This window comes from Protopterus annectens, chromosome 9.part0, assembly GCF_019279795.1.
Source record: "Protopterus annectens isolate FY-2018-M chromosome 9.part0, PAN1.0, whole genome shotgun sequence".
Taxonomy (NCBI): Eukaryota; Metazoa; Chordata; order Ceratodontiformes; family Protopteridae; genus Protopterus; species Protopterus annectens.
Window position 1 is genome coordinate 18,751,163 of NC_056743.1, and position 21,321 is coordinate 18,772,483.

Here is a 21,321-nt window from a genome sequence, read left to right on the forward strand (position 1 = left end):
CAAACGAGATATGGGTATCTGAAGCCTAGCATTGTGGGATAAGGGGAGGCCTCGAGCCGGTAAATAGCTCTCTAGGTTTAGAAAAAGGCCAAGTCGGAGCAGAGGATCGGCTCTGAACCCATCCAGCAAGAATGACGGCGAGATAGACAACTTAACATCAAATATTGGGATCAAAATATGACGCAGTGGTATTTACCTTACACCACAGACTGAATATAGATTGCCATTTCATTAGCGTTTGAAGCGTCAGTTCTCCTTTTCTTCTTAAGCAGTTTTTTCATATATTTAATATCTATTTGTTTCTGTAGTGATATATATCTATACACTAATATGCGCGTGCGTTTGGCTGTTTAGGTCGGTATCCTAGAGACTGCTAAGAGGTAACCTGTGTTTAGCATACAAGGCATCTTCCGACCAATGATGGAGTTTTTGTACATCAGCAAGTCCAATGGCATCATGGAACAGACTCCCCATCTACATAAAACAAAGTTCAGCCCTGTAAATGTCCATAGTCAAACAAAACTTGGATTTACCGATGGGAAGTAGAAAATGTACTCTAAGAGTGCTACCTGAGTGGGTCCCCTCAAATTATTTATACAGAAAAGAATGTTGGAAAAACACTCTGCTTTCCTACGACAGCATGCATCCACGACACATTTTTTCCAACATAGTGCAGGGGCAAGTAGCCAGGATTTCTAGAATAAGCAAGGAAGATGACATGTTTGAACAAGAGGTTGACACTCTGAAGGAATGTTTTTACACCAGGGGTTACAATAGACAGGTGGTTAATAAAAAGGTGGATGTTAGCAAAAGGCACAGGAAGGATAGGTATAAACCATGGCTAGGGAACACATTGACCCACACAGGTGGTGGATACAAAAGAATGGTTAATAAAGATTTTAGGCTAATGTTGACTTATGGCAGCAATGTTGGTGATATATGTAAACTCATTCAAGGGAATTGGAACATCTTGACTAGTGATATGGGTTTGAAAAACATCATTGGTGATAAACCTAGTTTTAGTTATAAAAGGAATAGAAATTTGAAGGAACTGTTGTGCAATGATACCAGATCGACCAATAATGCTGGTTTACCCACAAACAAACAGGGTACTTTCCCTTGTGGGTCCTGCAAAGCCTGCAACCATATAGACAAAAGTAGTGTCTTTATAAATCCGGTCACAGGAAGGACATTCAATCTGAAAGGGAGAGCCACCTGCAGAACCACTAATGTGGTTTATTTGGCAGAGTGTCATTCCTGCACCAGTTTTTATGTAGGCAAGACTAACTGTATGTTTAAGGTCAGGATCCTACAGCACCTCTCTTCTATTAGGAATGGGGATACGCACAATGCACTATTTAGACACCTGGAAGCCCATCCTTTACATGGTTTTAAATTCAGAGTGATAGTGAATGTGAGATTGAGTAAAAGAGGGGTGACATTAAACAGCTGACTGAACTAGCTGAATCAAAATGGATTGTTGAACTTATGGCACATAGGAGTCCTGGGCTCAATGAAGTCATTCCCATGAAACCCGCCCTTAAAAATAGGCGGGTTTTTCATTGATTTTTAACTGAATTTCATTGGTTAACATGTATTTTAAATTGTTTGGACTATGTGAGAAGCTTTATCTGATGAAGGGCAGAGGCCCGAAAGCGCTCATCTTTTATGTGTTTGGTGTTTTAAATAAACAGAAGGTGTTTGACTCCAGCAGTGTTCAGTCTTTTGTGACTTTTGGATTTTCGATTTTACTTCATCTGACTGAACTTTGGTGAGGCACTGAACATTGTTTGTGACTTTTGTACATTTAAATAATTGAAGGAAATGACTGGAGTGAATTTCTTGGATAGACCTGTGGGCGTGGCTCATAGGTATGTTTCATGAGTATGGTGCGGGTGGGGCTTAAGGGGCACTGGAGCACTACTTCGCCTAGGGCACCATATCAGCTAAGGCCGGCCCTGCATGGAACCTATGTCTAAATGTGAGACAATGGGGATTGAATAGAGCATCATGGGTAGAGGGAGGAGCTAGAGAGCTATATCCGAAATCTAGTGTATGCGGCAGTCTCGGATCCAAGGACTGGATCCAAATCCATTACTGAGGAAGCATGGAAAGGACATCAGACTTAAAACTTAAGTCACATGAAAAAAAGCTGGGGCCTAGACTGCTACTTTACCAGAATGCTTACCCATTCTAAAAGGGGAACACTGCAGATGCACTGACCCAACAAATAACCCCGACAGGAACAGAAGAAGTTATGTACTCACCATAACGTTCCATCTGAGTGGGTAAACTTCATTTGTCAGCAACCTATGGGAATCAGATCCGACCTCGGATCCAAGCCGGCAGTTTTCAATAGCTTTAGATCCGAGCTCCAAGCTCCTCTCCCTACTCATAATCCCCTGCCCACCCTGACTGACCTCAGATCAAGTTTGCCCAACAGCAGAAACTGCTAGAAAATTATTATTCTCAAGATAAGGTGGGTAAAACCCATGGACCTGAGTATGAATACATTCGCAAGTGAGGGGGCAGGAGGGAGGGACGGTTGCTGACAAATGAAGTTTACCTACTCAGATGGAACGTTATGGTGAGTACATAACTTCTTAATCTGAAGTAGTTAACTTCATTTGTGCAGCAACCTATGGGACAGAGTCCCCAGCTACCTGAACCTTGGGCGGCCTTCATGGAAGGATGTTCCGGAGCACTGCAGAGCCAAAGGATGCTCTCCTTCTGGAGATGATGTCCAATTTATAGTGACTGATAAAGGTATGAGATGAGGCCCAAGTGGCTGCCAAACAAATATCATCCAAAGAGACTCTAGCTCTAAAAGCCGCAGAGGTAGACATAGATAGAGTGAGCATGGACTTCCTGAGGTGCAGGCCTGCCAGAACTTTCATATGCTAGAAGGATACACTGTGAAATCCATCTAGACAGTGTAACTTTAGACACCGATTTACCCAAGTTAAATTTGGCAAAGGAGACGAACTGGTTGGATTTCCTATGACCAGATGTCCTGTGGATGTAGAAGCAAAGTTGTCTATGCACATCCAATGAGTGTAATTTGTATTCCCCTTTGTTACGGTAATTTGGAAAAAAGACCGGCAGGTTAATGGACTGATTAATATTTGATTCGGAGGCAACCTTGGGAAGGAAAGAGGGATTGGTCCTGAGGTAAACTCTATCCTTGTGAAAGGTCAAGTATGGGGTTTTTACACAGAGGGCCTGTAGTTCAGAGACCCTTCGAGCCGAGGTGATAGCGACAAGAAAGGCCGTTTTCCATGACAAGAATTTACGATCTACTGAAGCTGCAGGCTCAAACGGGGGAGATGTCAAGGCCTGAAGCACCAGCGTTAGATCCCAAAGAGGGACTACATCCTTCACTGGAGGTCTGAGCAGAAAGATGCCCTTCAAAAAGGTCTTACACAATTTCGTGGTGATCAAAGGGCCCAGTTCATTTCCCACATGATAATGAGAGATAGCTGCTAGTTGAACCTTGACTGTGGAGGAGCTAGCCTCCTGATGAAACAGCCCTGACAAAGTCTAATACAGCGGGCAAAGGAGCTGTGAAAGTATCCAACTTTTGGCATTCCGCCCACATGGAGATACGTTTCCATTTGCTCCTATAGATCTTTCTAGTAGAAGGCTTGTGCGCTGCTACTAGAATAGTTTTAACTGGAGAAGTGATACCGGAAGTCCTAGCTACGAGTGGAACTGGAGCAGCCAAGCTGTGAGCTTGAGATTGTCCTGGTTCGGGACTGGGAGCTCTAGGGGGTGGGATATTAGATCCGGACGGGGATCCAGAATCCAAGGAGGATTCACCAGATGAGACCAAAGGGAAGGGAACCAGGTTTGACGAGGCCAAAACGGGGCAATGAGGATAATCCTGCTCCCTAACCAGCTGGCTTTCTGAAGAAACTTCATCATTAGAGGAAGAGGAAGGTAAGCATAAAGAAGAACGGGAGGCCAAGCATGCACCAGAGCGTCTCTCGGGGGTTCCCCGGAGGGGGAAATGAGAGCGAAGTAGTCAAAACATTTTGTGTTCGAGGAAGAGGCAAAGAGATCGCAACAGGGTTGACCCCATTTGGCGAAAATCCAATTCGCTATCTCGGGATTCAAAGACCACTCGTATGGTAACAGGATGGTGCGACTTAGTTTGTCTGCTAGGATGTTGGACCGCCCCGGAATGTGCGTTGCTATGAGAAAGCGGTTGGTGGAGATCGCCCATTCCCACACCCTCATGGCCTCTCGACACAGTGGGTAAGACCTGGTTCCCCCGTTTGTTGATGTACCAGACAACAGACATATTGTCTGTCTGAATCGCAATCGTTCCTACAGGAAGAAGGTCCTGAAGTGCTTGAAACGCTAACAGCACTGCCCTCATCTCTAGGACGTTGATATGCAGTGAGGTCCCATGTGCCTTGGACTGTCCTGCCCGAACAATGCCCCCCCCCCCGAGGCGGGAGGCATCCGTGGTCACCGTGGCTAGTGGAGGAGTCATAGGAAAAGGGGCGTCCTTGCTGGAGGTCCGGAGATTGGAGCCACCATAGGAGGACCCTCTTGCAAGCCCTGCTGAGGGGAACGGGATGGCTCAGAGGATACTGAAGAAAGGACCACTGGACCTGAGGGGTCCATTGTAAGACCTTCATGTTCAAACATGCCATCGGCAATAGGTTGATTGCCGCCATCATTGAGCCAAGAGCCCATAGGACCAATTCCGCCGGAGGAGCTGGAGATTGTAGAATGGCCCGCACGTGTAGCCTAAGGGTTCATAGCCGGTCTGTGGTCAAGAAAGCTAGGAGTTTGCTTGTGTCTAATCTGGCCCCTATGAAGTCTATGGTCTGAGTCGGAATAAGAGACGACTTCTCTATGTTGATAGTGATCCCCAGCCGGGGAGCTAGACGAAGAAAGTAGTTTCTGGCTGCACAGAGTAGATGCCTTGTTGGGGTGGTCAGGAGCCAGTCGTCCAGGTACGGGAAGACATGAATTCCCTGGAGCCTCAGGTGGGCCTCTATCACTGCTAACACTTTGGTGAACGCCCTGGGGGCTGTGGTGAGACCAAAGGGGAGGACCCTAAATTGGAAATGACTGGCTCCTAGCTGGAAGCGGAGGAACCTCCTGGATCGCCTGTCCATCAGAATGTGGTAGTACTCATCCTTGAGGTCTTTAGAGCACATCCAATCATTCTCCCGCAAAAGGGGGAGAATGGATTGAAGAGTGACCATGCGGAACTTCTCTTTGGTTACTGCCAGGTTCAAAGAAGAGAGGTCGAGGATTGGTCTTAAGTCCCCCGTCTTTTTGGCAACAAGAAGAACCTGGAGTAAAACCCGGACCTGCACTGGTCTGGGGGGACGTGTTGGATGGCTCTTTTTTTCCAGCAATTGTTGGATTTCCATTGCTGCGGCCTCCCTCTGATCGGGTGGAACATCAGGGAGGTATCTGGGGCTGCGTGGGCAGCGAGAAAAGGGAATCTGATATCCTCTGGATATAATGCGAAGCACCCAGCGGTCTGTAGTAATAGACTCCCAAGCTGCTGGGTGCTTTGAGAAAGCCGCCCCCCCCCCCCCCCCGAGTGCCTCCAGAGTGGAGCAGTCGGGCAACCCCTCAGGGGTGTTGCGTGGGTTGGTCCGAGAAGGGTTCTCTGGATCCAAAGTTCCGCAGTCCTCCTCTGCCTCTAGGGCGGCGTCTACCCTGCCCTCTGCCGCGGAAGGGCTGGGAGTCCGGAGCGGGACGGGACTGTTGCGACTTCCGGAACCACATCTTCTTCTGACCCTTTTGGTTCTTGGAGAAGGACCTCTGGGGAGCAGAGAAGCAGACTCCGATGGCAGACAACGTCTTCCCATCCTTTTCGCTCTGGACCAAGGTATCTCGCACGGTTTTGCCGAAAAGGGCAGAACCATCGAAAGGGGCATTAGCGAAAGATGCCTTAAAGGGTTCCGCAAAATCACAGTGCCGGAGCCAGGCCTGACGTCTTATGACTAGGCCCGCTCCGCTGGCTCTGGCGGCTCCTTCCGTGGCATGGGACAGTAGCCACATAGAGGTGTTAGATATGGATCGTAGAGTGGCCATCCGGGTGGAGTGCAATTGCTTGTCCACCGCCAACATGGACTCGGGGGGGCGACGCAGCGTACTCTTTGATAAGGTCCCGCTGCAGTCGAAGCAAGTGTGCCAAGTAGTTTAGCGACCTCACTGAGAAGGTAGCCGAACTAAACACCCGATTCCCTAGGCGGTCCATCGACCGAGACTCCTTGCTCGGGGGATGAACCGAGGGACTCTCCCTGAGCTAGTTCCCTCTTGGTGGCCGCCGCCACCAACATGGCATCTACTGGGGGACCCTTACTCCAGTGGGACTCGTCAGTGGGCTAAGACTCTTGTCCAGGCGCTTGGGGACTGGCTCCACAGTGTCCGGCTCCTTCCACTCCCTGGTAGTAATCAAGTCTACCAGGGGGTCAGCCGGATGGGACACCCAAGAGGTAGATGGGCCTGCTTCAAATGCCTCCAGGAACACAGATTCGTCCGAGGTAGGCTTTGGGGCAGACCCCCCCCCTTTATTCTAAGCATCTCCATGATGTCACCAAATGGGACATCTTCGGGGGGGGGGGGGTGATCTTGGGGAGCCTTCCCCTTCCTCCAAATCCGTGTCCTCAGTCAAGGACTCGGGGGAGTCCAGGTGCCTCCTTTTGCACCTTCGCTTGTGAGGAACCTCCTCGGGGGGGCTGTCCGAGGACGTCCCACCAGCCACTTCTTGTTCCAATGGAACTACCTGGGACGTCAAAGCAGGCTGTCCCTGGGGCCGGGTGATGGAAGTCGGACCCAACAGAGAAGGAGTGCAGGGTGGAGCTGTGGCAAGGGCCGGGGGCCTGGATTGTCTCGACAGGGCCCACTCCACCACATCGAATGCAGAGGGAGAGCTGCTCTCTTTGGGATCCGAAAGCAGACCCAAAAGCAGACCCCTGCTCAGATCTGATGGAAGATTCGGGGCTGGCGCCGAAGCAATCGGATCCGATGGACCAGTATGCTCAGACCTGGACAGAGCCGAAGGCATACCAATACCCCCGGATCTGAAGCTCAGCCCTTGACTCCAAGAGCTTGGATCCGAAGAAGAAAATGGACCTGACAGACTCTAGGGAAGTGTCGGCGCCGAAGTACCCAAGACTATCGGCGCCGACACACCCCCGGGCTCCAAGGCTGCCTGGCTCCGAAGACTCCGAACCCGGGAAACGGGACGGAGAAGGAGCTATCGGGGCAAAGAAGGGGATTGAGCTCCCCCCCCCCGGAGGGGGGGGGAGGCAGGAGCACTCCCATCTGCAGTTGGGCCTGGGGGAATCTTCTCATCATCCAGTCCAAATCTGCATCCGTGAGACTTCGGGTTAATCTCGACGAGGCCACCGAGGTGGGGTGGGAGTACCGCCTCGATGACCTCGAAGGAGATCAGGTCTCCTCCTCCTCAGGACCCGGTGAAAAGCACGGGGACCGGATCAGAGAAGGAGGAGACTCAGAAGTCCTGGAGGGAGAAGAACGCTTAGCTGGGGGGGCCAAAGTGGAGGCCTCGGCCCGCAGCTTGTGGTGTTTCTCCCTCCTTTTTTCTTTCCTAGCCTCCCTCTCCTCCGGGCTTAAGGCGGGAGGTTGAGTCCCGGCCGGGGGGGGGGGGAGAGGAAGCAGGAGTGGCAGCCACAGCGGGAGCCACGGAGGTAGAAGCCGAGTCCAGGGGCAGAAGTCCCGCCAGAATCAGCTTAGATCTCCGGTCCTCAAGTGCCCTAGGGTTGAATGCCACACAAATGGTACAACCAGAGGACAGGTGCTCAACCCCAAGGCACAACACACACCAAGTGTGGCCATCCGCTGGGGACAGCTTATGGCCACACTCGGTGCACTTAGAAAAAATCAGCTTTGGGGCCTCAGACATAACTAAAAAGGTAAAACCACACACACTAGGCCCCAAACACACACACACACACACACACACACACACACACACACACACACACACACACCCCTGATGGAACCACGAAGGAAGGGGGAGATTAAATATGAAACATATAAAATAAGCTAAGAGAATTTAAAATTAGAAAGGGACCTGAACACACACACACACACTCCAAAAGATTAAGAAAGGTTAAATTTTTCTCACAAAAGTGATGAAATGCCTGGAACTTGGGATCAAGCTGCTTAAGTAAACCGTGGCAAACTAGAGCTGGGGTCAGTCAGGGTTGGCAGGGGATTATGGGTAGGGGGAGGAGCTCGGATCTAAAGCTGTTGAAAACTGCCGGCTTGGATCCGAGGTCGGATCCGATTCCCATAGGTTGCTGCACAAATGAAGTTAACTACTTCAGACTGAATGTTCAAAGCAAAAAAGAAAAATCTGTGGTATCCCCCGATGTCTCAGAAAACCTTGTATGCAACCTATACAGAGTTAAAAACAAACCAAGAAGTAACTTCACAGTGTGGAGGGTGTGAAATTCACTCCTTGAAATATGTTATACACCTAGTTCACTAATAAAACTGGAACTTTAAAATATGTACTATAAAATAATAAAATACTAGGTAGTCCACAGATGAGTTAAAATGCAACATCTTTTATTGAAACACCCAAACAAGCCATCCTAGTTGAGTACAATGAAAAGCATTTAAGACGTTCTTTAAATTTGTATACAATCAAGTTACCTGGAGCAAGGGAGTGGTCACAGAGGGTGGTTCTGTTAAGAGCAATAAAACCATTAAACTCATTCCTTTAACTAAGTCCCCCTTCCCCCTTAACACCACAGTGTAAACTGAGACTGTGCTACCTTAGAACTGAAACTTAAAAGTTAGACACATTAAAATATATAATGTAAGAAAAGTTTAAGGTTAACTTACTCATCCAAACTTTATTAAAAAATCAACTCATTAACAAAATGACTAACAAAACTATCTACCACTAAACATCAGAATATTAACTTATAAACTAAAACTTTTAACAAAGATTGTTTTCATACCAAATAAATACTTCGTCAGGTTTGTGTATAAAAAACGTATATTAATGGACATGTACATAAATCTACACATGAACACCTAAGCAGGCTGAAAACCATAACTATAATTGCTAAGGTGGAAACAACAGGGAAAAACGTTTGAAATAAAGCATTGAGGCCCTGGGGATCTGATTAAGTGTGGCACCTAAATAAGTAAGCGCTTAGTTTAAATGAGTAATAGTATGAAAAAAATACTACCAATGCTAGTAATTTTCATTTACAATCTCTGATTTTTTATAATATTAGCATATATACTAGCGTGTCATGTCAGCATTAATCAGTCCTATACCAGACATTTAATTATTTTAAACAGTGAGGCAGTTTTCAAAGTTCTAGTATGTTTTTATGGAGCAATAATAAAGCCCAGGTTTTCTAGAAGAGCTTAGTTTCACTTGCCACAGTGGTTTATGTTTTTCTAAAAGATTAGGGATGTCTTCCAGTACCAAAGGGTCCACATGGTCAATTGTCTTTGTGAAGGTTCAGACATAACCAAATAAAAATCAACAATTACTACTCACCCAGTAAATCCAAACTCTTTAATCGCAATGGCCAACCACGTCAAAGTCTCAGACTGATTCTTCGGATTCTTCTGCCCAAAGGCCAGTGCCACTACCTGAAGAAGACATTTCCTGTCATAACAATCCAAAGTATTGCATGTAGATGTCATTTATAAAGACAATAGTGTTGTCAAAACCACAAAGCTGCACTGAACCCAACTAACATCTTGCTACTTAAACCGAATCTATTTGCATGAGTGTGTAAACCTTAAAGAAGGGGAAAAAAAGGATGATATTGGGTTCATTAAAGGAAAACTCTGGGCTCAACTACAGTTGAACTCAACCACAAGCCTTTATCTTTCCCTGTAAACTCATCCCAGGCACCATTAGTTAGCAGAACACAAAAAGCATTTTGTCAGTTCTACAATTCTGCCTTTCCATAGCACAGGGCAGGAAAGCTCATCCCCCATCCTTTGTTATCGCATTCTTTGGGTGGAGTTGGTCCCTACCTTCCTGACGTACCTTCGACACAGTCAAATCAGTAGCCTTCTCTTATCCTGATCCTACCACACTGTGACATCACCATTCTGAAGTGTGGCCAGCTTATCAGCTATTATAAACTCACATAAAACTTGTTGTGGAACTCTGTTCTGTCCACTGTTTCCTTCTGGAATCATTCTATCAAGGCATTTTTCCAGTAAGACAGCACAGCAGGCAAAGTCCGTTGAACACACACAGAATGTCTGAAATTTGTTTGGGTAAATTAGATCATCCCACAAACTCTGCGCTTCTCTACTTCTGCATTATCATGTTGCTGCAAATTTAATTTTATCTATGTATAATTTTTGTGATCCAGTTCGTTGGTCTCCGACTATCCTGTTGGAGTGTGTGCATGTATGTGCTTGAGAAGTATTTCTGTCTGCATGTGTGCGAGTGAATGCGTGCCTGAAAGCAGTACGTCTTTCTGTGTGCATGCAGATCGGGTTGTGTCCGTGAAACCGGTGTGCGTGTGTTTTTCTGAATGCAGAACTCTGAATGAATGAGTGTGCCTGAAAAAGAGCTGCGCGTGTGAGAGAGTTAGCAATGCATGAGATAATTTGTGTTTGTGTGTGTGAGTGAGAGAATTTGTGTTTGTGTGTGTGAGTGAAAGCCAAATGCCCACGTGTCTGAGTATGAGAGATGGGGCTGTGTGTAATGTATCTGGTAATCTACTTAGGGTGCCAGCAAGAACATCCTTTTTTTTTTTTTCTTTCTTTTCCTTAATTGATGGCAACAGGGGAGTGTAAAGGTAAATGTAAAAAGCCGATCGCTGACAGTGTATCGATCGGCTTATTACTTTGGAGTCCCTGGATTTTTTGTTTTGTTTTTTTTGAGACAAACATTCCCGCCTACAACTGCATATCCAGAGATTACAGTCTTGTTTTAGGTCCCTGTAAGAGCTAAGCTTTTGCTTTGCAGTCAATGTTCCATAAGACTTGTACATCGGATTTCCTAAAGTGTTATTTACTTATTTTCATTCTTCCTAAAAGTAATGTAGCCTCTCTTCAGGTAAAACCCTACTGTGCTCATACTCTGTTAGCCTACTGCCAGTAATGCGATATCGCAACTGTGGTAACGTTTTTTTACGTGTGTCTTTTCCTTTTCCCCCCTTTACAATCAAGCAAAACTAAATTGTTTACCCTTTACAATCATACAAAACTACATTGCATGATTGTAAAGGGGGAAAAAAGAAAAGACGCATGTAAAAAAAAGTTACAGCAATTGTGATATCGCATTACCGGAATTAGGCTAATAACGTACACTATACAGCTTACTACAGTTCTTATGACAGGAAAATAAAGAACACTGTGCAGAACAAGCCAAGTTCCTGGCATAGGTTCATAGGTTGGTACTAGGCTATCAGCCCTAGGGCCTATACAAGCCTAGCCATAACAATTCCCTGGCTATTTCTTCCCACATTATTTACTTTCCTGGACCCCTGTCTAGCAGGGCAACTGGCGTGATCCCTGGGGTGAATTTCCTTTCTCCCATCCAGTCGTCAAGGTTCCTTTTGAAGAGGTCCAAAGAGGCACTCTGCTTGACATGTATGGGCAATCTATTCCAGAGTCTGGGGAGTCTCTGGGTCAGGAACCTATCCCTCCAGCATGTTTTGTTTATTGTGATGACAAGGTTTAGATCCCTGGAGCGTGTAGCTCTGAGGGATTGGGATTTCTTTAAGTGTAGCATGTCCAACAGCTCTGGGTTTGACATGGCCTTGTATGTTAAGCAGAGATCGCCTCTGAGTAGGCGATATGCGACAGAGTATAGCTGGAGTTTTTAAGGCGGTCAGCGTGGGCATCTGCTTTAGGCCTGTGATTCTTTTAGTGAGGTATTTCTGAGGCCTTTCCAGTTGTTGCAGATGTCTTGAGAGGTACATACCAAATGGGCGTTGTATTCTATAATGGGTCTAATGAGGGATGAGTACAGTGGGACAATGACCTCCTTTTTCTGGATGAAAAGCCCTTCGTGATGAGGTGGGCCACATAGAAGGATTTCCTGACTGTTGTGGCGATGTGGTTATCGAGGCATTGAGACCACTGTCCACCTGTGTCCCTAAGTCTCTTATCACACTTTCTGTGTTTAGTGTACTGCCACCTATATGGTAATTCATGGATACATGTTTTTTTCCCAAAGGGATAACAATACATTTCTTGGCATTGAGCTTGAGCCCATGGCTCTGGCACCAAGCATCTGTTTCTGTAAGGCCCTTTTGTAGAGTATCCACATCATTTGGGGATTCAATAATGGCTCCCAGTTTGCAGTCATCTGCAAACTTTGTTAGCCAGAGTCCCTTAGTGTTGACCTGTACTTCAGAGAAGTAGATGCCAAACAAGAGCGCCCCAGGACTGAACCCTGAGGTACTCCACTTGTCACTTGTCTGGAGCTGGATTTGGAGTCAGCTACTTTTATAGTGTGGGTTCTATCAGTAAGCCATTTAGCAACCCATTGGGTGACATAGGGATTAATGCCCAACTTAGTAAGTTTATCTATGATTCCAGAGTGGGGATGGTGTCAAAGGCCTTGGCAAGGTCTAGATAGGCTGTGTGGACCACCTTACCCTTGTCCATGGCTCTGGAGACTGATTCAAAGAAGTTAATCAGGTTCAGGAGACAAGATCGGCCCTTCACAAACCCAAACTGGGTGGGGTCCAGTGTTTGAAGGTTGCCAATGTCTTTGTTTATAAGTTCCATGATAATGCGCTCCATGGCCTTGCAGATAAGGCTTGTCAGACTGATGGGACGGTAGTTTCCGGGATCCAAGGTGGATCCCGGCTTGTGGATTGGGATAACTGTAGCTCTACGCCACTCAGTGGGCACGAAACCTGAGGTGAGGCTATGATTAAACATGACACTTAGGTGAGGTGCCAGTTCATATTGTAGTTCATGTAGTACACAGCCGGGATGTCATCTGGTCCCATGGATGCTGTACTCTTGGCTTTAGAGGGTGCGTTTTGTACCTGTGTGGCGTTATTACTGGAATTTGGCAATCTTCGGTATTGAGATGGGCCATTTAGGGGTGAGAGGGGGTGAAGTTGGCACTGAATCGATCTGCCAGGATATTGGCAATATCCTTTGGATCAGTATATTTAATGCCATTCTGTTTTAGCTCAGAGCAGATCTGAGCATTGCCATTTAGATTTTTGACATAGTTATAGAATGCTTTGTGGTTGTCTTTGGAATCTTTGGCAAATTTATTTTCGTAACTAGCTTTGGAGGATTTTATGAGGCATCTCAGTTTCTTACTGAGGCTAGTAAGGGAGTTTTGCATCCTGGGATTTTCCTCTTTTCTGCAAAAGTTTCTTCCTTTTGTTGTAAAGTTTGTTTATGGCAGGGGACCACCAGATTGGCTTCCTTTTTGGATGAGAGCATTTTGGTTCTATTTGGGATGGCACGATTCATGCATGAGTGGATGTGCTCGTACAGTGCCTTAGTGTAGGATTCAGCAGTTTCAGTTCCGTCTGCATGGGTGTCATGAAGTTTGTCACTTCTGACTTAAGTAGCATGAAGTTGGCTTTGGAGAAGTTTTTATGGTGGTTTCTTTACTGGGGGTGGGGGTGGGATGTGGATGTTAAGGGTGATTAGCTTATGGTCAGACCTGACTAACGAGGGGTGACCATAGGTATGGAGCATTGATTTCCCATGTTGGTAATGACCAGGTCTAGGATATTGGAGCCCTGGTAGGACTATGGATTAGTTGATCCAGGGCGTTGGAATTTATGAATTCCAAGAACCGTTGCGCAAAGGTGTTGGGACATGAGTAGTTTTCCCAGTTAATGGCAGGGTAGTTAAAATCACCCAGTATTAGGGTGTTTGGTTCTATCTTAATATTTTCCAGTATGTTTAGAAAGGTGTAGTGAGAATCTTGGGGTATGGTGGGGGATCTGTAGCAAGCTACAATTTGGATTGCAGTCTTACCTAGTGTTAGTTGCATTTTTAACTTGCATTTAAAACCAAATCAAAATTATTTCCCAACAGCAAATGTATTGAACTGTAGCAGAGTGCAGCTTGGCAGCTTCAACTTTGTACATTTATTCATACCTTTCAGCTGTACAGATTTTCACAGAACGCCCATATTTTTGGTCTGTTTCAAATAGAATTATGGTTTTCTGGCACATTGTTAGTAAAATCATTGATGGTTGAAGTCATCAGATAATGACAGACATTTGAGTTTCAGGCTTTATAACCTTCAAAAAATTATGCTAATGTAAAAAGTACAGTTTTGTACCTACCATAAATGTAGATGTTCGAAGATCCACATTGCTGCAGTCCTTACATATGGGTAGTCCGCTGTCCTCGGTCGGCCCGAATACCAAAGTATTAGGCTGACGTCGGTCATGGGCGCTTAGAACTGACATCAGAGCGTCAGGCTATAAAAGCGCATGACCGACGTCATATCCTCAGTCTTTTCTTGCCCCAGATGTCAGAAGGCCCTAAAAAGAAAGGCCACAGCCCAAAAACAGGAGACCTCCCAAAAACATACCCAACAACAACCATCACCCAAACCATATAACCATGTCAAACTACAGAGGGGAAGGAGGGAGGGTAAATTGGACTGCAGCAGTGTGGATCTTCGAACATCTACATTTATGGTAGGTACAAAACTGTACTATGTTCTTCATCTCACATTGCTGCAGTCCTTACATATGGGTAGAATCCCAAAGCAGAGGTAAAGGGAGGATGGCAAAATCATAAAGCATTAGGGGCTGCTAAAATGCCCTGTAATATTGCAGTGGCAAATCCAGCCCTAGACTTAGAATAAAGAGGAAGGTGGCAATGCTTGGAAAAAGTATGCACTGAACTCCAAGTGGCTGCTTCCAAAATATCTTTTGTAGCTACCCCCCTTAGAAAGGCAGTAGAAGTGGCAGTAGCTCTAGTGGAATAAGGTCTGATTCCAGCCGGAATCTCCTTACCATGATGGGAATAACAGAAAGAAATACAAAACCCAATCCATTTAGAAATAGTTTGTTTTGAAACAGGTTTTCCCTGAGAACCCAAAGCAAAAGAAACAAACAACTGCTGAGACTGCCTGAACCCCTTGGTTCTGCTCAAATAATAACGTAACTGCCTGTGAATATCCAAAGTATGCAAAATCTTCTCCCTTTATTTTGGGGTTTGCATAAAAAGTAGGCAAATGAATAGTTTGGTTCAAGGCCACACTAGAAACCACTTTAGGCATAAAGGAAGGATTAGTACGCAAAGATACCCTATCCTTATGAAAAATCAGGAAAGGTTCCACTGCCATAAGGGCCTGTAATTCAGAAACCCTTCTTGCAGAGGTAATGGCCAACAAAAAAGCAGTCTTCCATGATAAATACTTTAACTCGGCAGTAGCTGCAGACTCAAAAGGTTGTAGAGTAAGCTTTTCCAACACAAAATTGAGATCCCAAGCAGGAGTAGGAGCTCTACATGGGGGTCTTATGTTCTTTGCCCCTCTAAGAAATTGCTTAAACAAAGAATGTGAAAATAAAGGAGGGTCACAGTCATAGTGAGCAGAAATGGCTGCAGCATGAACCTTTATCGAGGAGAAAGACAAACCCTTGTCCAATAACTCAGTAAGATATTGAAGAGAAACACTTAAATCAGGCTTGGAAACATCAAAGTCCTTCGCTTTGCTCCAAAGGAAAAATCTCCTCCATTTATCAGCGTAAACTTTCCTTGTACTAGGCCTTCTGGCCTCCAAAATAACATTCAAAACTTGTTGTGGAAGCTGAGACCCTCCAGGGTCTAAAACAGAATATGCCAGGCTGTGAGATGCAGAGACTGAATCTTGACATTGAGGAAGTGATTGCCCTCCTTAGACAAAAGATGCGGAATCAAAGGCAGAGGCCATGGAGGCTCCCGTACCAAACTCCTCAGTAGTGGATACCAGTGCTGTTGAGGCCAATCCGGTGCTATCAGAATCATGGATGGCTTGTCTATTCTGGCCTTCAGGAGTACCTTGGGAATGAGAGGCAGAGGTGGAAAGGCATAAACATGAAGATTGCTCCAACTGAATGACAGAGCATCCACCTTCCAAGCTGTGGGATGAAACCTTTTTGTGCAAAACTTTGGCAACTGGCAATTTAGTGGAGAAGCGAACAGATCTATGTCTGGAGTCTCCCCCATAACACTGTCAACTTTTGAAACACATGAGGATCCAGTTTCCACTCGTGAGGATCCACAATTTGTCTGCTCAACACATCCGCTAAGGAGTTCTGTGCTCCTGGTAGAAACCTTGCTTGCAGATTGAGGTGTAAACTGAGAGCAGTCTCCCACAAAGTCATCGCTTGCCTGCAAAGAGGGTACGAATGGGTTCCCCCTTGCTTGTTGATGTACCACATGACAGTAGTGTTGTCTGTTTGAATCAACACCTGTCCTGGGTGAAGTAAATCCTTGAAAGCCATCAATGCAAATTGGACTGCTAACATCTCCTTCAAGTTGATATGCAAATGTTGAAGTCTGACAGGCCACGTGTCTTGCACCCATTTTCCATTGAGGTGTGCTCCCCAAGCCTTGTCCGAGGCATCTGTCATTAAAATCTGACTCGCCTCTGGTCGGGTCACAGAGAGTCCCTTGTTTAGGTGACATTCCTGAGCCCACCACAAAATTCTTTTTGAATGCAAGGTATTATCCGAATGACAGTGTCTAGATCTTGGCAGTGCTGTGTCCATACATTTTTGAGATACCATTGAAGCTTCCTCATCTGCAGTTTGGCATTGGGAAGCACCAGAATACAAGATGCCATGAACCCCAAGGCTTGAAGGACTGTCCTTGCAGTCAGCCTGGACTGTAGAGACATTTGATGGAAATAAAGAGAAAGGCTGCTTTGTTTGTCCGGGGTCAAAAAGGCCATCTGGGAAGCTGTATTCAGTCTCACACCCAGAAAGCACATGTCCTGAGAGGGTACTAGACTGGACTTTGTTTCGTTCACAGAATACCCTAGGCATCTTAACACTACCATCACATACTGTAGATGATGCAGAAGTTCGTCTTTGTGTTGTGCAATAATCAGGCAATCGTCCAAATAAGGATAAATCTGTATTCCTCTTAACCTGAAAAAGGCTATCACTGGAGCCAGAACCTTTGTGAACACTCTGGGCGCAGTAGGTAAGCCAAAGGGCAATGCAGAGAACTGATAATGTAAATTTCCAGCTTGAAAACGCAGGTACCTCCTGCAACTGGGCCTGATAGGAACATGAAGATAAGCCTCTTTGAGATCCAGAGTTACCATCCAGTGATCTTTTCCCAACAGAGGTAAAAGCTGTTGCAATGTCAGCATTTTGAACTTTGGAATGTCCAGATAAGTGTTGAGGATAGATAAATCCAAAATTGGTCTCCACGTGTCCCCCTTCTTTGGCACTAGAAACAGGCGAGAATAAAATCCTAGTCCCACTTCTGACAGAGGAACTGGCTGTATAGCTCCTATTAGAAGAAGTAAAGAAATCTGCTTGTGAGCCTCTATCCTTTGCCGAGGAGGAACGTCTGGCATGCCTTTGAAAGGAGGCAATGTATGGAAATAGAACTTGTAGCCTCGGTTTATAATGTCCAACACCCATTTGTCCTGGGTGACTAAAAGCCAGTTTTGCTTGAAGAGTGCTAACTTTCCTCCCAAAGGAGCTGCCAGGGAAGAAGAATCTGGCAGCTGAAAATGCAGGTCATTGGGCCTGTTTACGAAAGGACTGGCCCCTGCCCTCACCTGCAGATTGTGCAGGTGAACTCCAAGTTCTAGGCCTGAATGTACTTTGAGCTCTGCCCCTGCCACGTCTAGATCTACCCCTAGACTGAGAATCAGAAGAAGGGTAGGTCCACCCCTTAGTAGGCCAATTTCTACTAAACTTTGGAGGTTGCACCTGCAAAAAATCTTTAACAGTTTGCATGGACTTAGCCTTGTCTTCCATTTTCTTCAAAACCAACTCCACAGGGGGACCAAACAAAACTTCCGACTGTAACGGGGCATCCAGAATTCTAGATTTAACATGCTCGGACAAATTCTGATCCTTAAGCCAGGCGTGCCTACGAAGAACTGAACCAGTGGCAGCCACCCTAGAAGAGGCCTGTACAGCATCAAAACCACACTGCAAAGAATGCTTACCCACCTGTTCAGAGACATGTACTAAATCCTGCAATTCTTTACACTCTATGCCCTCTGCCAAAGCATCCACTTTAGCTTTCAGCTGAGAAAGGAGGAAATTCTGATATTTCAACATATGAAACTGGCAATTTAAAGCCCTCATTGCTAAAGTAGAAGAGGTATAAACCTTCTTACCCCATCTATCCAAAGCTCTAGCTTCCTTATCTAGAGGAACCGGATTCTTTACAACAGAAGCTCTAACACCCTTAGGCCCCTGACTAATAGTTTCTGGGTCCGCCCTAGGACTTTTATACAGATATTTATGAGCTTCAGGCACCCTGTAATACCTGTCCAGTTTAACTGGCGCAGGAGGCAAAGAATCTGGATTAAGGGAAGCCTCCGAGAAAACATCTTGAACAACATCCAAAACAGGAGGTATAGCCAAGGGTCAATGCTGTGGTAAAAATAAGAATTCCCTAAGCCTCTTCCGTGAATCAGAGAAATCCTGTCCTTCCCACTTAAAATGCTCCCTCATGGAATGCAGAGTTTCTGAAAATGAAAAATCCTCTGGAGGAGAAGCAGAAGGAGTGGAATCCTCTGCATCAGAATCCGAATAAGGGGGAAAATCTTGAATATCTGCCACAGAGGAGTCTGAGTCATCTGAGGCCTGATCCAAACTTACCAACTCTGGTTCCACCCTGGGCCTCTTATCAGGAGGGGGCATAGAACCTCTAATTAAAGTAATCAAATCTTCTGCCATTTTAAGCATGTGCTTTTTAGGCACAGACCCTGAAGTACCTGGAGGGACACCAGAGGAAGGCAAAACAGACCTGCCCTTAGAAAAAGCCTTAGAAATAGTAGCAGAAGGCCTAACCACCTTAGGCATAGAAGGGAGAACAGTAACTTGAGAGGCCCCTTCAGCTTGACCTGACTCCTGTGAGGCCACATCCTGCAAAATCAAAGTTTCCCCCTGAGACTCAACAGAACCTTCAGCCGGATCCACCTGCTCCATTGTAGCTTCTGCAGGACCGGCGTCCAAAACGGACGAATCAACCTGTCTAGGTTTCAAGGATTTGTCTTTGCGCTTCTTCGTGGAAGCGGGCGTCGGAGGATCCGACGGCATATTATAATTACACCGCTTACCAAAGACTAATCTAGCACAATCTAACCTTCTTTTTATAGTGCGCTTATTAAACCTAGCACAAAACCGACACCCGACTACGTCGTGGTCCGGTCCCAAACAAGGAATGCAAAGAGAGTGATAATCTCTATGCGGTATCTGTTTCCCACAAGAAATACAATTATTCACTTTTTCTGACATCCGGAATTAACTGAGGCAAGAAAAAACAAAAATATTCCCCAACGGGGTACTTAGCCCAACTTGGTTTCGGTCTGAAACTCAGAATACGAAAATTTCAGAACGCCGAACGGCACTTGCAACGCTGCTTCTGCATCGGACCATGTGGCAAAAAAGACTGAGGATATGACGTCGGTCATGCGCTTTTATACCCTGACGCTCTGATGTCAGATCTAAGCGCCCATGACCGACGTCAGCCTAATACTTTGGTATTCGGGCCGACCGAGGACAGCGGACTACCCATATGTAAGGACTGCAGCAATGTGAGATGAAGAACATCCTGTCATTCTATTAACTTTCTAAGTTTGTATGAGCAATAATTAAAAAAAAAAAATCCCTATTTCTGGGCCTTTTTCCCACCATTATTTATGGCTTTCTCCAGATATCCTGCTCTAAGATGATGAGAGGTGTGTTTTGCCAACATTTTTAACATAATTCACATAAGTGTGTGCATGTGAGTGCATAGCAGTACATGCATGCAAGTGCTTGAGTGTGTGTATGTCTCCATACAAATGTGTGCATCTGTTTGTCTCTGCAGGTGGACACCTTTGTGCATGCATTTGTGCATAACTCAGTAGTTACGTAGAAGTATTTTTCTCAAATATTACTGACATGCCAGATTTGTTCTCATATTTTGTCCTGTCGCTTAATCCCTGAGGAATTCAGAAAAGTCAGTACAGGACATTAGAGTTTTCTACCTCTTATTCTTCAGAAACTGTACGATTATGCAAAATCTGTTATTCCATTAACTGTAATTATTTTTAGGTGACAGACTAACATTTAACAAAAATCCCTGATTTTGCCCCTCCCCCATTACTTTTTTGTATTTCAAGAAATCTTGAGCAAAGAAATTCAGAGATATGCAGGAAACTATACTGCTCACCTGTAGCTGGTTTTGCAGATTCTCTTGTGAGTTTTACTTCACATTTTTCCCTGTACCAAGTTTTATGGTAAATCAGTGAGAATTACAAGCATGGCAATAATGCTAGGCATTAGCGTTTCATTTTTCTTACTGCTCAGAAAATAAACGTTGCTGCAAAGCTTGTTGTTCTGTTATCTTTTTAATTGAATTAGAGTAATATTAAAAATATGCCAGATTTTTGTCCCTGTTACTTTTGGCTATGTCCAGAATTCTTTAGCAAAGAAGATGAAAAGTATGTAGGGAACCATACCTCTCAGTTGCCCTGGATTTTGCATGATGTTTTGGACTTTGGCTCATTTTCCTGCCCTACCCCTTATTTCCTGGTAAATCACTGTGGATTACAGGCAAGTCAATACTTGTAGACATTAAAGTTTTATACTTTTTTTTTTTTTTTGGAAATGCACACTGATGCAAAACCTGTTGTTCTGTTAAACGTTTTAAGTGAATTAGGGTAGTATTTAAAATTGCCCCAGATATCTTCCTCCATTATTTTTGAAAAAATCCATAATTCTTGAGCATACAAGTTGAGAGGTATATACAAACCCCTATGTTGATTGTGGTAAAATTTTAAAATAATGTATGTTCTGCTGTGATCAGCATCTGTTGTTACCACTGTCCATAGTTTCATTTGGCTTTCTATCAAAATTAAAAAAATGTTTGCAAAGAGAACTGCATCTGAATATCCACAGCCATACAATTCACAGCGGTCTCACAGTCAACGGATTCCACTTGCAACTCATAGTAACATGTAACTAGAGACTACTGATTCAAAACGGAGATCATTTGCTAAGGGCAATGCATAGTTATAGGCCATAGGCTGGCTACCCATACCCTATGATGACAAAACGGAGCAGTGGTTTGTGTTGCCACCTCACAACAAGAGGTTCTCCAGTTCAATTCTTGACTGGGGTTCCTTCTGAGTGGAGTCTGCATGTCCTCCTCCCTACA

General features: G+C 45.2%; 1 protein-coding gene across 1 annotated transcript in view; it reads right to left on the reverse strand.

Annotated features, from left to right (window-relative positions):
- CKAP5 (cytoskeleton associated protein 5) overlaps positions 1–21,321 on the reverse strand; it is a 4,315,141-nt gene that overhangs the window by 1,980,518 nt on the left and 2,313,302 nt on the right. The window contains exon 16 of the mRNA XM_044084803.1: positions 9,527–9,621. Within this exon, the coding sequence (XP_043940738.1) occupies positions 9,527–9,621 (95 nt within the window). The remainder of the gene's footprint in view (positions 1–9,526; positions 9,622–21,321) is intronic.